This window comes from Carassius auratus, chromosome 49 (genome assembly GCF_003368295.1).
Source record: "Carassius auratus strain Wakin chromosome 49, ASM336829v1, whole genome shotgun sequence".
Taxonomy (NCBI): domain Eukaryota; kingdom Metazoa; phylum Chordata; class Actinopteri; order Cypriniformes; family Cyprinidae; genus Carassius; species Carassius auratus.
Window position 1 is genome coordinate 9,407,383 of NC_039291.1, and position 15,264 is coordinate 9,422,646.

The 15,264-nt window shown below is 37.7% G+C and overlaps 1 protein-coding gene across 5 annotated transcripts in view; it reads left to right on the forward strand.

Annotated features, from left to right (window-relative positions):
* The window catches only part of LOC113066134 (collagen alpha-1(XI) chain-like), a 61,387-nt gene that overhangs the window by 35,100 nt on the left and 11,023 nt on the right, over positions 1-15,264 (forward strand). For all 5 annotated transcript variants that reach the window (XM_026237807.1, XM_026237805.1, XM_026237808.1 and 2 more), the window contains 18 exons: positions 432-485; positions 568-621; positions 986-1,039; positions 1,251-1,358; positions 2,812-2,901; positions 4,934-4,987; positions 7,096-7,203; positions 7,366-7,473; positions 8,442-8,495; positions 8,878-8,931; positions 9,035-9,142; positions 11,502-11,555; positions 11,823-11,876; positions 12,010-12,063; positions 12,710-12,763; positions 13,572-13,679; positions 14,382-14,435; positions 14,587-14,640. In XM_026237807.1, coding sequence (XP_026093592.1) covers positions 432-485; positions 568-621; positions 986-1,039; positions 1,251-1,358; positions 2,812-2,901; positions 4,934-4,987; positions 7,096-7,203; positions 7,366-7,473; positions 8,442-8,495; positions 8,878-8,931; positions 9,035-9,142; positions 11,502-11,555; positions 11,823-11,876; positions 12,010-12,063; positions 12,710-12,763; positions 13,572-13,679; positions 14,382-14,435; positions 14,587-14,640 — 1,278 coding nt within the window. The remainder of the gene's footprint in view (positions 1-431; positions 486-567; positions 622-985; positions 1,040-1,250; positions 1,359-2,811; positions 2,902-4,933; positions 4,988-7,095; positions 7,204-7,365; positions 7,474-8,441; positions 8,496-8,877; positions 8,932-9,034; positions 9,143-11,501; positions 11,556-11,822; positions 11,877-12,009; positions 12,064-12,709; positions 12,764-13,571; positions 13,680-14,381; positions 14,436-14,586; positions 14,641-15,264) is intronic.

Consider the following 15,264-nt stretch of genomic DNA (forward strand, 5'->3'; position numbering starts at 1 on the left):
TCAAACAGGGTGCTTTAGCAGGAAGCGCCGTGAGGATTAGCTCAGCATGTGGGTGTTCTCCAGATAAGAGGACTTACCACCAAACCTGTGTTTCCGTCTGGAAGCTATTATATATTTATGAAGAGCTCTTGAGCATTAGACCACTGGAAGGCTGTTGTCCAAGGCTCACATCTCTGGAAATCTGATGTTGCACTGTTGATATCTACCAAGAAATCCTGTTCTCGTTTTGCCCTCTATTTTTCAGTGTTTTCCTGTTTATTTATTCTGTTTCTCGGTTTGGAATCTGAAAGGCTTTTAAGCATTTCGGAAGACTGTCGACTGTTCCTACATTTCTGATATTGCCTTTAAACCATCTGCACTGCTTTGTTGTCGTATTTTTAAGTAAAACAACAGACTTCTCAACAAATACATCTATTTTCCTTGTTTTTCAGGGACCTCAAGGCCCCCAGGGTTCCGTTGGTTTCCCGGGACCGAAGGGCCCACCTGTAAATATTTGTTTATCTATACTGTTTTAGATGCTGAAAAATGTGCCATTTACAGTATATTTCACTTTGTTTTGTGTTTTAGGGACCACCAGGAAAGGATGGGCTGCCCGGTCACCCTGGCCAGCGGGGAGAAACTGTAAGTGTTTCTGACCACTCACACTTATAGATCACCCAAATAGCCCAAGCGATAACCTATAGCAGACATTACTGATCAGTTATGGGAAGAGAGCATGTCCAGGGACTGAATGAGCCTCTGAGTTATGTGTAAATCTGAAGGAGTTATGGAGGTTATGTCTGATCTAGGCGGAAGCTTTATTAATAATGGCATGGCCCAGTAGGAGATGCTTGTTTATCACATTTAAGGGCAATAAACTTAGTGTGAAGTATCGCAGCTACATTTTGCCTGGGAAATTGTGCCATATAAAATCTATTTTTACTTGATGGTCCACTAGTGGATGATTTTCAGGCCATATTTAATGTGATTGATTGATGTTTCCTAGGGTTTCCAAGGCAAAACCGGCCCACCAGGACCTGGAGGAGTTGTTGGACCACAGGTAGGTTTTTATGTTTTTGCATTTATAAAATTCAAAGACCTTTAACCTGACCATGTTTTGTTTAAGTGTTATCTAACATTATCACGGTGAATTTATTCTGACACCGTTTCTCAAATGTTTAAGGTGTCTAAATAAATTAGTTGTTATATAGTTCAGATAAGCAAAAGGTTTGCCTGTTAATCTCACAAATGTGTCTGTAATGGCTTAAAAGGGTCCAACAGGAGAAACCGGCCCTAATGGTGAGAGAGGACATCCTGGACCCCCTGGTCCCCCCGGAGAGCAAGGCCTCCCAGGTGCTGGTGGAAAAGAAGGTGCAAAGGTGAATAATGTCCATGTTTACATGTCTTTCAACCAGACAGAATATATGGAGGGCAAATATAAACAGAGATAATTGATTGCCTTGTTAGCAATATTTTAGCTTAAATTCTAACCTTTCTTATTGGGAAACTAAAAAAACAAAGTTCCTAGCAGACAAGTTCAAACAGAACTAAAAATGATTTATGACCCCCAGTTATTAATAATAAAATAAAAAGAGCCAGTTGAAATCAGTTTGTAAGACCAACAACTTGTGTCCGTAGCATCCATACTGAAAATTGCTGAATTACCTTTCTAAATGAAGTGTAAATTGTTAATAGACATGGCTTTTAAAAGCTGAAATGAATTTCTGTGAATGTCCAACCTTCCTGTCTCAGTTTCAATCTCTGCCACTTCTAAACGGAGACACTTTAATCAGCTTGATCGGCCCACTTCAGACATGCTGTCAGACGTGAGTGAACATCCCGGAGGCAGAGTATGCTGACCCCTATCTGAGCGGTCAAAATCAGAGTCTTTCTACAGACATTTTCCTGATTTCGCTCATTAGTTTCCTATTTTTATTAGCGGAATATGACACTTTCAATGGTCCAATCAGAATGCAGAGACACTAAGGTCAAGTGTAGGTTTTTCAAAAGGCTAAAACAGTGTTAAGCTTTCAAGCAATTTTAAAATTCACTCTTGAGCCCCTCGGACAGGCATGTCTGATTGCAGTTTACTCTTCGAAGGCACTTGTTGGGCCCTCAAGAAGACACTTTAGGATTCTTACATAATACTTGTTTTAGGCAGGCTTGATTTTAATTGTGCTGAAAAATGAACACATCAATCAACACATCAGAGCTAAAACTTTGTTAACAACAATTAGCTACCAATAATATGCACTATCATTTAGTAATTTGTGCTGTTTTCACAGTGTTTTATCAAATGCAGACTTGGTAAGCATAAGATCCATTAACATAAAAAAAAAAAAATTATAAGCCAAAGTTTTGAATGGTAGTGTACAAAATGTGGTCTTTCATTCGCAATTAGCGTAATTAACATAAGGTGGACATGTTAAGTTATTGAATGTGTCTAAATGTCCTATTCATAAAATATAAAGATTCCTATTCCAGCTTGATTCCCCCAAAATTGTGAGCTTAAAACTTTGTCTTGGTCCTGCAAATTTTAGCTTCTGTTTGTCAGACCAATGTAATGGACGGATTGTTCGATATCTCTTTGAAAACACGTTTCATTATAAAGAATTTACACACTGCAGTTTTAATCATGCTGTGGAGACAGAAATATTAATTGAATGGACCTGCCAGCGCTAGCGATGGTGGATTTGAAGCTAGCAATAATTCAGGATCATTTCATCAGTTCAGAGCTCATTAGCATCAGCTGAGAATTCATTTAGCGTCATTTTTCTGTTCATTATATTTGAAGCTCAATAAATGATTCAATTGCCAACTGTCTGTCCACAGGGAGATCCAGGTCCTTCGGGCAGTCCAGGAAAAGACGGTCCTCCAGGACTGAGAGGGTTCCCAGGAGAAAGAGGTCTTCCCGGAGTGACAGTAAGATCTTTCTCCCATCACGAATAAATCACTGCAATAAATCCTCCTAATCTTAGAGGTAGACTTGGAGTTAGACAGCAGCCCTGGCTTATTACATCCACAGAATTGGACTTCAATACACTCTATGAAGACTTTAATAAGGTGTATAACCTCCAAAAAAGTTAACTTTGCATTGTTCAATGCAGCTGGGTTGTTGTCTTTTGCATGAATTATCTGGCCAGAGAATGATTTCATTGGAAATGTTGGCAATTCGATTTTGGGACACGATGTTATTTGTTCATTGTTGATGTCTGATCTCAAGGTCAGTGGCAGAGACTGGCTCTCCATGCTCTGCCTGATTGTTTTCTTCTGGGGCGATTTTTTTCTCTCTCTCTCTCTCTTAGGACAGCAACAGTCATTACTGAGACCACCGTGTGTGTCTGCCCTTTAGAGAGGCAATCTCAAGCCCTCACTCACAAAACACAACAGCACCTCCATGAGCCCTGAAACACACACACACAGAGATGCACCTACAAGGATGTTCATGAAGCATACACAACTACTTAGTAATTTCTATTAGTTTCATATTAGTTTAAAAGTGTAGTTTATAGAACCAAAAGTTAATTTACATGGATTCACAAATTTCTTTACCTACACACACACACATGAGAGCTTTCGTCAGTGCTTTGATCTTTACTGTTCCCCAGTTGACATCTGTCTTGCGAGAGAGAAAGAGGCCAGTAAACATAAATCATTTAAAAACCCAGTATGTTATTTTTTTTGGTCTTTTTTTCAATAAAAATAAAAATAAAAAGGGGTCCATACAACTTGTGCACTATTTCAAGTGAGGAACAGACTAAAGTTAGTCATAATCTAGTTGTGTGACAACTCTTGAACCAAATATGGTGTACATGGTACAGGTTGGATATCAGTAACATCAAGCATCTTTGGCATGGCTTCAGAAGATGGAGACTTTTTAATAAAGAAAACTTTTTGACATATGCACTGTGTTTATAGGGCTTTTTTTTACTTTTTGGGACTTGACAGCAAATCTATGTAAAGATTCTTTCAAAATCAAAGTTTTCAGCAACATAAGAGTATTTTCATTTTTTGGTTAGCTATTCCCTTTAAGAAAAAGCTTCAAATACTGTTGGTGAAATCTGAGAGCTGCATGAGATCGGCATATCTGTATATATTTATGAAACTGCTGAATAGAAGTTCACAGGAATTCATTAGAGCATTATCCTTTCATGATTTTGTATTTCCCACAGTGTTCCAGGTAATATTTAAAGCAGTTACATTTATGAGCAAAAATAAGAGCAGAAATAGAGTCATTATGATCCTTGACTCAAAATAATAATTCATCTAAATAGGAGTTTTGCCATTTCAAAAATCACTGACCCTCACGTTGTTTCTTTGTTTTATGTAATATCTAAGGAGATTTTTTCTGATGTTTGCTACTGATGTTTCGCGAGTTTTGTGACTTTCTAAACAAAGACATACAGTGACCAAGCTCCAAAAATCACAAGACCCAATGGGATTTGTGTGCTATATACCAATATTTCTAAAGCCATATGATATCATTGTTTAAAAAACAGTCTGATATTTATGCTATAGTTCTCAAATCTCTTTCACGCTTCCATAGATTCAAACTAAGCATAAGAGATGCCTAAAACTAGGTTTCATGTCAATAATGAAGGCAAACACTATTGGTTTTCAACACATGCAAGTACTGAAGTTCGAAAAAGCACAACTATGAGCACTTTCAGTGTGGATTCTCAAAAGCTTTCAATGTGAAATCCTCCTTATGTTTCGGTCATATTGTGTGGTAGATGTATTATCTCAGTTATGAGCTACAGACAGATTTGTTTCCTCAGGCCAGGTGCACTTAAACCTACAGTATATGTTTATATCTGGCTTGGAGCATCAATAGAAGACATGCTGGATAATGCTCAAGAGAAAATATCTAATGCTGACACTTTGATATGAACCTTCTTGTTAGGGCTATTTACCCATTCATATTTTGTTCTTCTTTCTCTTTTGCTCTCTGCAGGGTCCATCTGGTTTGAAAGGAGCCGAGGGCCCTCAGGGCCCCCCTGGTCCTGTTGTAAGTACTCTGTTTCCATGGTTTCCCATCATTCAGTGTGAGTAGCTTATTCTCCCAAAAGCAACATTCAATATTTAGGAATCTTTGAGAGGGTTGAGGAAGTGGTCAGGAGGATCTAAGGCTCAAAAACACCATTAAGGATTTTAAAAGTGTTCTTTGCTACCGAACACATGCACAAACAAAGAAGAGCACACTGCTGATTCATACTCTCAATAAATGAGAGATACTGAACCAGACAGTTGGATCAGTGTCTCTCAAAATTCCTCGTGCAGTGGCATTAGCTAACACTAGAGGATGTGATGTTGACCACCAGAGTGTCTCGAGATAAATTAACAGCACCCCTTTGTAATTACCTCCTCTTGGCATTTTATACCATAGCTGTTTCATTAGATTTCATGTGACGGTCATGGCGTTGAATGTCCTCAAGAGTTTCTCGAATTAAAACCACATTCTTTTCTTTACCGATTCATTTCTCTTAAGGAAACAAAAAGATAAGTATTGTCACCCTATAATTGCTCTTTTTCAGGCCTTGACAGTGTGCTGCCAGATTAGAATGGATGGATGAAAAGTCATTGAGGAGTCTTAAATTCAGCTGTGTCAGTCCGATAAAGGATACATTTGCATTTGTATGAAGATGCAGGGGTCTACAAATTAAACCACGTTTAGAAAGCGAGATAAGAAGTCTAAGGGCATGTTCGCCCACTAAGAGTAGATTTGTCGCCCAACAGAAAGTTTTTTTTGTTCTTTCCCCTCTTAGCTGTCGCTGTGCCGTACTGATTGTATAATTCTCTCCGCACTCTTGTACGGAAGCTTGTTGCACTGGTTAGTCGCAGTGCATTGCACAGGTTGTTTGAGCAATTTCATCCTAATTTGCTGAAGACCTTCTGTACTGCCCCAGTGCAATGACTTAATTAGCGGTGTTTGCAAAGGCAAAGATCACTTTCAGGTGAATAAACTGTCCCGCATTGTTTGTGCCACAGACAAATGATACTACAAATGTATTGGCTTGTTGAGGTAAGTTGTAAGACTTAACGATTTTTAAACGGGTACTAAATCCCATAGTGTTGCATTTAGAACACGCAGAACACCGTATAAAAAAATGGGTATACAGTATAAGAAAGAACATGTGCAATCACACATTCCATTTTAAGCTTAGGAGCCGAGACATGTGTCCCGGCCATTTAACAGTGGTACAATAATTATGTTGACAAGACATACCGTCTCCGTTCCCTCCTCCAGGGAACCAGGGTTAAATACGTAACCTTTACAAAGAGCTAGCTTTCTAAGTTTCTATGGAGTTATTTATGCAGTCGACAGAAGAAACAGTCTGGAAATTGTCTGAAATGTCTTGATTTTTGGGGTTAGAGCAGAATCATTCATAAGCAAAAGCTCCACATGTTGATTTTTAGCACTAACAATACATCCTTAAAAAGATGTGGTTTGGTGATCGTTTTGGAGAAACCAGTTGAATCCTTTATACATGACTAATACATGAGGTACGCTAGATTTTTAGAAGCATGTTAAAGCTGCAGTCGGTAAATTTTGACGCTCTAGTGGTTAATAAACAGAACTGCTTGCGTCTTGCGGAAGAACATTGTAGCCGGAACTACTTCTCTCTGTTTATGTCTATGAAGAATTACAAAGGTACTGGGTTACTCCGCCGCGGTACCCCTGAAGCAATCTAAAATAGTCCGTATATAAACACTTATTATAGGTGCACCCTAGTGATTCAGGACAAGCCAAAAACACGGTTTGGAAAATGGATTCATGGTGTACTCGCTTATTATATACATTTTTCTACATTTTGAACGCAAACAAAGTTACGGACCGCAGCTCTGATTGGTTGTTTCTTAACGGGAGCGATGTATTTCTGCAAATGGCAATAGGACACTGGGAGGAGCCAGAGGAGCTTGATTTTTTTCACAGATTATCTGTCTCATATTCTACTGTCAGGACATAATGACAGGTTTAACAAATATGTAAAAAATATATTTTCACAAAAGTTACCTCCTGCAGTTTTAATGTAGTATATGCTTCAGTAAATCAGACTTGTATAGCATGTATGGAGTATCTAAATGTCAAATATGTTAAATCACTCTTTGTCACAGGGTTCGCCTGGTGAGAGAGGAGCAGCAGGACCTGCTGGCCCCATTGGGTTGTCTGGACGTACTGGACCTCAGGGACCCCCGGGACCTGCTGGAGAGAAGGGTTCACCGGTAATTATACTGATTAGATACAATGATAATCAGTTTGTGTTTCTCGTATTACATAAGACATTTATGAGTGACGGTGAATAGTTTAAGGTTTCTTACAGCATAGTAACCACATAGCCTCCACCTTAGCGCTATTTATATCTTTTATCACATGTCTTTGTTCAGGGAGAGAGAGGTCCTCCAGGTCCAGCCGGTCGGGATGGAGTACAAGGTCCAGTTGGTCTGCCAGGGCCAGCAGGACCTCAGGGTCCACCTGGAGAAGATGGTGACAAGGTTAATAGCAATTTTGATTCATGTTAATACATTTAGACAGTAGAGAGGGGACACATTACATTACCAAAACTAGATGATACATTAATACAATGCTTCTCTTGATGTGTCAGTTAACACAGAACATTCAAAGCCACCACTGCAGGACTGTAATGGATTGCACTTTATCTTAACTTTCATACTGATTAAATAGAAGTTTTCCATCGTCACTTCTAAACCTTTATTGCACCGCGAAAAATCAAGTCAAGTAAAATCAGTCAAATGAAATAGCTTTCAGAAAATGTATCTATCTTATCCTACTAGCAAACAGTTTTTACAAAAAAAAAATTCCTTTTAAAAAACTATTTGCCAGTGAGGTATGAAAGAAAAATACATTTAGTTCAAGAAATGTCTTGTGTTGTGTCTCGAGTATTTATTTTATTATTCTATTTTTTTTGTTTGTTTTAAAGATTCTACTAGAACACAAGAAAATCATTTCTCTCCTATCACTCTAGTATATCTCACATCTCTTCCCAGAATTCCTCGCCCTCACTTTTTGGACAGCGATCATTCTTCATCGTCACAAACACACACACTGCACAGCCGTCTGAAACGCATGCCTATCTCTCAGTCGCTCTCCCCTGCCGCCAATCCATCATCATCAGCAGCAAAGGCGGACTATAACCAAATTAGCGCAGGGTACCATAAACGTTGTCTCTCCATAGGTATCCTCTAACAAGCTTCATGGGTTTACGTGCCAAGAATATGTTGTAGAAATGCTTTATCTGTTTTTTTTTTTCAGAGGAAATGTTTATGATTCATTTACAGTACAACTTCATGCAGATCTAACGGCATATCTTTAACTGCACAGTAAACGGTTTACTTCAACATGGAGATTCTTTCAGTTATATTCACCAGTCTTTGATTTATGCATTTTATAGTTTTAAAAAGGTAAAATGGATTTTGCCTGACTGACTTTAAAACTCTTGCAGGGAGAGGTGGGCGAACCAGGCCAGAAGGGAAGCAAAGCTGACAAAGGTGAACAGGTGAGTAAATTAGATGACACTCATGACATTGATTCTTCTAATGAAAAAAAAAAGACATTCAGTATAATTATTTTGTGTTGTCCTTGCTGGTTGCATGCAACAACAAACATACAGCACAAGCAGTAGTCTGATTCACAAATTAATGAGTTCTACAAACCAGTTCTTTTAATTAATTGGTCTAAAAGAATCATAAATCAGTCCAGTCAGTCCATGCTATGTCTAACTCGAAATTACCTAGCTAAAAGGAATTATTCCAGCAAAAGTGCTAGAAGTGTCAGCAGTTGAATGTTTGAGAATACAAAATGGTTGAATTCTAGTGCATTCCCATCTCTTAGTACAGCTCTGTTGTTCTGATCACCTTCTTCATTGCATTGTCCACTAGGGTCCACCAGGTCCACCCGGTCTTCAGGGACCTATGGGAGCTCCTGGACCTGCTGTACGTCTTGACTACACATCCAGAATCATCTCATCAATTATTTCTGTCATTTTGAATTGCATAAAATGCATTGCAAATCTGATTTACAGTATGACTATTTCAGGGAGCTGATGGTGAACCGGGTCCTCGTGGACAGCAGGGTATGTTTGGACAGAAGGGAGATGAAGGATCCCGTGGCTTTCCTGGACCTCCTGGTCCCATTGGTCTGCAGGTGAGTGCAAATGACGGCCAAAATATGAGCTTACATTTTTATTTTGTGTAGAACTGAGTTCCCAGTCCCATGGTAACTCAGACTAATGCTGCACAAATAACATTAACTGGTGGCCCTGGGCTGTAGGTGCTCTGGGAGATGTTTGAGATGTGAATTGATTTCCTTTTGATTCCCCCTCTGCTGGAATCGTCCTGTGAATAAGTACAGACTCAGAACAGACATGCACGAGCAGGGTCCATTGCATTAACAATTTCAGTTTGGGTTTGCTGGTGGTATAATAGCTGCAGTTTTTATTATTATATTTATGCAATCAGATATATTCAAACATATGTATTTATTTTCTATTATTGACTTTAAAATCTAACATTAGATAATCTGACTTTATTCATACCAATTAGGCAATAAAAAAGATTGCATATTATGTTAGATAGCCTCGTGGGCAGTGCGCTAACATACAGCACGCTTCGAGCATCCTAAACTTTTATCTTTACTGATCCCACCCCCCCCTCTCTCTCTCACTTTCCTGTCAACGTACTGTCACAATAAAGGCTATAAAATGCAAAAAAAAAAAAAAGTCTTTAAAATATTGCATGTTACTCCACAGCTAAACCATTTTTGCCTCATATGCAGTTTTGCATATATTTTGTGTTAAACTCATATATACAGTAACATTCTGAAAAATTATTTCATTTAAATACAGTAATATTATTATAATTTAAAATAAATGTATTCTCTTTTAATATATTTTAAAATATAATATATTTCTGTGATAGCAAAGCTGAATTTAAACTATTTTATTATAATTATTAAATTATTTTAAAAAAAAAATAGTTTTTTAATTGGTTTATTTTAGTGTTAGCAAATATAGTTTAGTTGCCATGTTGTGTACCATACAAATCGACGTTCATAAAAAGTCTGACTAGTAAACACTGTATTTGTAGAAGACTTATATTAATCATCTTATCTCTCTTTTAATTTGATCATATTATGATTGGAAGCCTCAAGGTTCTGCCATTCCTCTATCCATCAATTAGCGGATTCCTCTGAAGGCGAGTCATCACTGTAATGGAGTAGCATCGACTGCTCCTGTAGTCCTCGAATGCCACCAAATCTCGGAGCCATCTGATTCAATTGAGTTTTAATTGGGCGTAATGCACTTCCATTTGGATTTTATTAATTGCATTTAGTGACCCGGTCCAATAGACATTAGAGCAGTGCACACACACCCTTAAGGGCTTTAACGGGTATTTATGTTAATGGTCTTTGAATAATGGCTTCTGCCTGATGAGATCTCTTACCAGAGCGAGAATCAGTCAGTGAGAATGTGTTGGTCTGCCAAGTCTGCAGGGCATGTGGGTATTGGGCGAGTAAATATCAGACAAAATTAGACTTTAGATGTCCTCACTCCTGACATGTCACAGCTAACGAAGAAACACCTTTGAATGAGCAGCCCCTGAAGTCAAAGCAATTAGGGAGTAAATGTCATGGATCAAACATGCATGATCCCGGGGTCACATGTCTAGCTTGTTTATTCTTCTGCACAGATTTGTTTTACCCGAGGTCTCTGATGATTAAGTGTTTTGCAATTCCTTAAAACACAAATACTTCCCTGCTTACCTTCACTGATGGATGTTTCACCTTTTCCAGTGGGTAAAACATTTAATTAGCCATTAATTAAGCTGAAAAACGCCATAAATTTTTCAGCTAGCCCCTTAGCAGAGAGCAGCATCAAATACAATGTTGCTGCACACTGCTGCCCGTCTAAATTCTTTTTGGTGGCCCATTTATTACCTATAAGTCCTAGGGAGTAATAGTGGTTTGATGGGGGACGTGTCCTTCCCCAAATGTTCAAATGAAACTTGTGATGACTTTCTGTGCTGGATAAAATACCTTTCATATTCTTCTTAATGTTAAATGTCCTCTATGTTTTTCACCTCTCGCTATTTGCCACCTTTGAAAAGGTGACAAACAATATAGTGTTCACATTGAACATGAGCTAAAAATCTAACAAAGGATATTAACTGCTTTCTTAGATTTCAAGATGACAGTGAAACTCAATAAACACTCCCGCATTCCGCCTCTGCCTCTTCCATTTGCCATATGGTCCTTTTGGCTTCCTCTGCCAATTCTGAAATGAAGCATTATTGCTGTCCTCCGGTAACTGCATCTGAGCCTGATTATTCTTCTCTTTTCATCAGAGGGCCCATTTTGGCCCATTTTTGCCTCACAGCAACAGTGTGACTTTGCAGATTTGTTTGCACAGTTGCTGATGTCAGTGTAGTATAGTATATAAAAATATGGACATTTATATTATTATAAATGCACATAAATACAAGAATATTCATTTGTTTTTTCACAGGGTCTTCCTGGACCACCTGGTGAGAAAGGAGAAAATGGAGACGTTGGCGCTATGGTAAGATGTTTTAACCAATTATTAACTATAGTTGTACGTTTTTATTTATTTATTTTCAACTGCCTTTGACACAACTTATAATTTAAATATGAAATAAATGAATACAGGGGAAAAAAAATTGCTAATCAAGCTTTTAAGGGTTCGGTTTATTCCTGTGTTATTTGTTTTTTTATTTTATTTTGCCTTAATTTAATTTTATTTTATTAATTGTTCTAACCTACATCTATTAGTAAAGTCTCATTTGTCTCTCTTCTTCTTTCATCGCAGGGTCCCCCTGGCCCACCTGGTCCCAGAGGTCCTCAAGGTCCTTCTGGTGCTGATGTAAGACTATCACTCAACATCGAACATTTTTTTCCCATCTACAAATCCATTTAATTACACCACTTTAACTAAATGGCTTTAGCGTTAATGGTTTTCACGTATGCCTCTTCACAAATCGACTTTTTTATTGAAGGGTCCACAAGGTCCTCCTGGTGGAATAGGAGGAATGGGATCTGTGGGTGAGAAGGTAAGAATAGTCCCAGCTCCAGTGTTTATTCCCAGAAATATGGTGTCTATGGTCCTGTTTCAAATCTCTGTTAAAGACTTCATTCATTTATTATTTGTGTCAAACCTTGCCTGAATTAGTACAACAAAACGATTAATACCTACATTAACACAGTTCTGAAAATACCCCTCCATTTCACTGCTGTTTGGCAGGCCCACAGGCCATCAATATTTAATGCTGTGGCTGGCTATGGAGATGAATTTAGAATATGTAACAGGTCACCATGATGTTACATCCATTAGAAGCCAAATGTTATGTCCACTACAGCCCAGACCATATAAGCTACGAAACAACCAGGAAATAGCATGCAGCTTTATTTAGCGAACACTACATATGATTTATTCCATTAGCGTCTACTTGACATCTCTGATCTTCAATCATAAGGGAAATCAACAAAATGGCAGTGCCAATAATTGTCTAAAGTTGAAGAAACTAGAATTACCTTTTCAAATGGAAGTTTAACTTTAACTTCAGTATGATTAATTTGCACTTTACCTAGTAGAAAGCTGTAAATTCTGTCTTTTCGAGTTGAATGGAATATTGTTAATATTTTACAATACAATTATATGGTGTTGTGCAATACCTTAACTTGTAATATCCTTAACAGGGTGAGCAAGGAGAAGCTGGAAACCCCGGACCTCCTGGTGAGCCTGGACCTGGGGTAAGTAAAGTTTTCACAAGAGACCTGTGTGGTGGTGCGCGTAATCACTTCCTGTAAGCTTCTCGGGCTCTATTGATTATCTCAAATTAAGCGGCCACACTAAGTCGCTAAATTGCAGGAATGATTCCAATAAAGGTCTTTCCTCTCATCATATAATGAATTGCTTAATACAGTGACATTTGAAATACAATATTGTTCACACTGTTGATAGGTTACTTCATATCATGAAAAATCTAATTTCCCTTGAACTTTTAGAATAAAGGTGTGATGTAAAAAAAAAAAAAAATATATATATATATATATATATATATATATATATATATATATATATATATATATATATATATATATATATATATATATATATATATATACTGTTACTCAAAATGCCCTTTTATGGAAAGTAAACTTGAAAAAAAGCAGTTTCATTTCTTAAATTTTTGACACCAGAAATACATAAACCTGTGACTTGTCCATTAACACATTAGCAATGCCTGGTTGGTGTTCAGAAACCTTTGTGCCACAAAAACCTTGAGTAACATTACAAGTGGATATCAGAGGAAAAATCAGTTGACTAAAGCTAAAAAGTCAACTTTTTGTTATTTATGGAATATCTAAATTTGTAGACTGAAATTCAGCCTGTCAAAATTCTAACCTGTCAATACTGACATAATTGGCTGATTAACTTTTGAATTGCTATATCAAAATGTAGAGCATGGCTGCACTCATTGTTCTCAGGGTGCTTTTGCTCATGGAGTGCCTCAGGGCTCTTTATTCGGCCCTTTCATCTTTATTATATATGCTGCAGGGCCCAAAAGGTGAGAGAGGAGAGAAAGGTGAAGCTGGTCCACCTGGTGCTGCTGGACCTGCAGGTCCCAAAGGACCCCCTGGAGATGATGGACCCAAGGGTAATCCTGTAAGTATAGCTGGCATGAGATCTTGTTCATGTATAAGGCATGAAATGTTAGAAGCCGCTACAACAGTGAGGTGAGCCTTACTGAAAAAAAAAAACTATTTTAGATGGATTATGCTTATTAAATAAGAGAAATGAGAACTGAAGTGAAGTGACATGACGTGTTGTCAAGTATGGTAATGCATGCTCAGAATTTGTGCTCTACATTTCACCCATCCAAGTGCACACACACAGTAGTGAACACACACACACACCCAGAGCAGTGGGCAGCCATTTTTGCTGCAGTGCCCGAGGAGCATTTGGGGGTTTGGTGCCTTATTCTAGGGTCTCACCTCAGTCGTGGTATTGAGAGTGGAAGAGAGCACTGTACATTCACTCCCTCCACCAACATTTTCTGCCAGACCTGAGACTCGAATCTGACATCTTCAGGTTACAAGTCTCACTCTTTAACCATTAGGTCACAACTGACCCAAATATGAGACTTCCTCCTCTAATTAGAAATTATTAAAGCATTATATGTGTCCAAGATGAATAAAAGATTGTAATTCATTTGAAATGTTACTGTGACTTCAACTGATAAATTTAGTTTTGTAGGTCCTAATAACTGTTAAGGAAATTAAGTACATACGTACAGTAAAATAATTTAGTGTTTAAGTTATTCACACATCACTCTGTTAAACCCGTGTTTTCAATCTGCTAATATAGGGCCCTGTTGGTTTTCCTGGAGACCCAGGTCCACCCGGTGAGCCAGGTGTTGCTGTAAGTGCCAAAATCCATCACTAAAAGCCCTGTAAATTATTATTATTTGTATTTTTTTTTTTTTTTTTTATGGTCTGATATGACTCTTTGCAGTGTAAAAAGTCATAGTCAAACTAATTTGCCTCTGAAATGTTGTCTATTATATTATCAGGGAACAGATGGAGGCCCAGGAGAAAAAGGAGAGGATGGAGAGTCTGGTCAACCTGTAAGTATTAACAATACTTAGGTGGAATACCTTTGACTATATTTTACTAAAAATTAAATTTTTAATTATTTGTTTGTCTTCCAATACAATTTCCTGATGCATGCTTTAAATTGCAGAGCACTGTTTTCACATCTAGCATAAGTATATATAAAGTACAGATAGATAAATAAACTGTTGTTTGATATATGGAAGTCAAACTTAATTGCCTAAGCCTAATAAACTGCAGTCCTTATTAACATTTATTACAGTAATTTGGATATTCCAGTGTGAGGAAATTGTTTAATTTACCGTTAAATTCAATGTATCTGAATCTGCAGGTTTACAAATGTGAGTGTCTCACAGAGACCCATTTATAAGCTACACTTCTATGAAAATTTAATGAGGGGAGGTTTGTTTTGTGCAAAAAAATTTCACAGAAATGCTTACAGCTTCCCTTCTCTGATTAGAAGTTTATCATTTTAGAATCAAATCAATCACACAGCTGAATAATTTTGTCAAATTGTATCCATCCAACATTAGCATGCTTTTGAAACCCCAGTGTCTCTTAATTGTGTTCAGTGAATTCCACAAAATTATAAAAGACAGTTTAGTTATGAAAAGATTAGTTTTACACCTAAAGTCTAT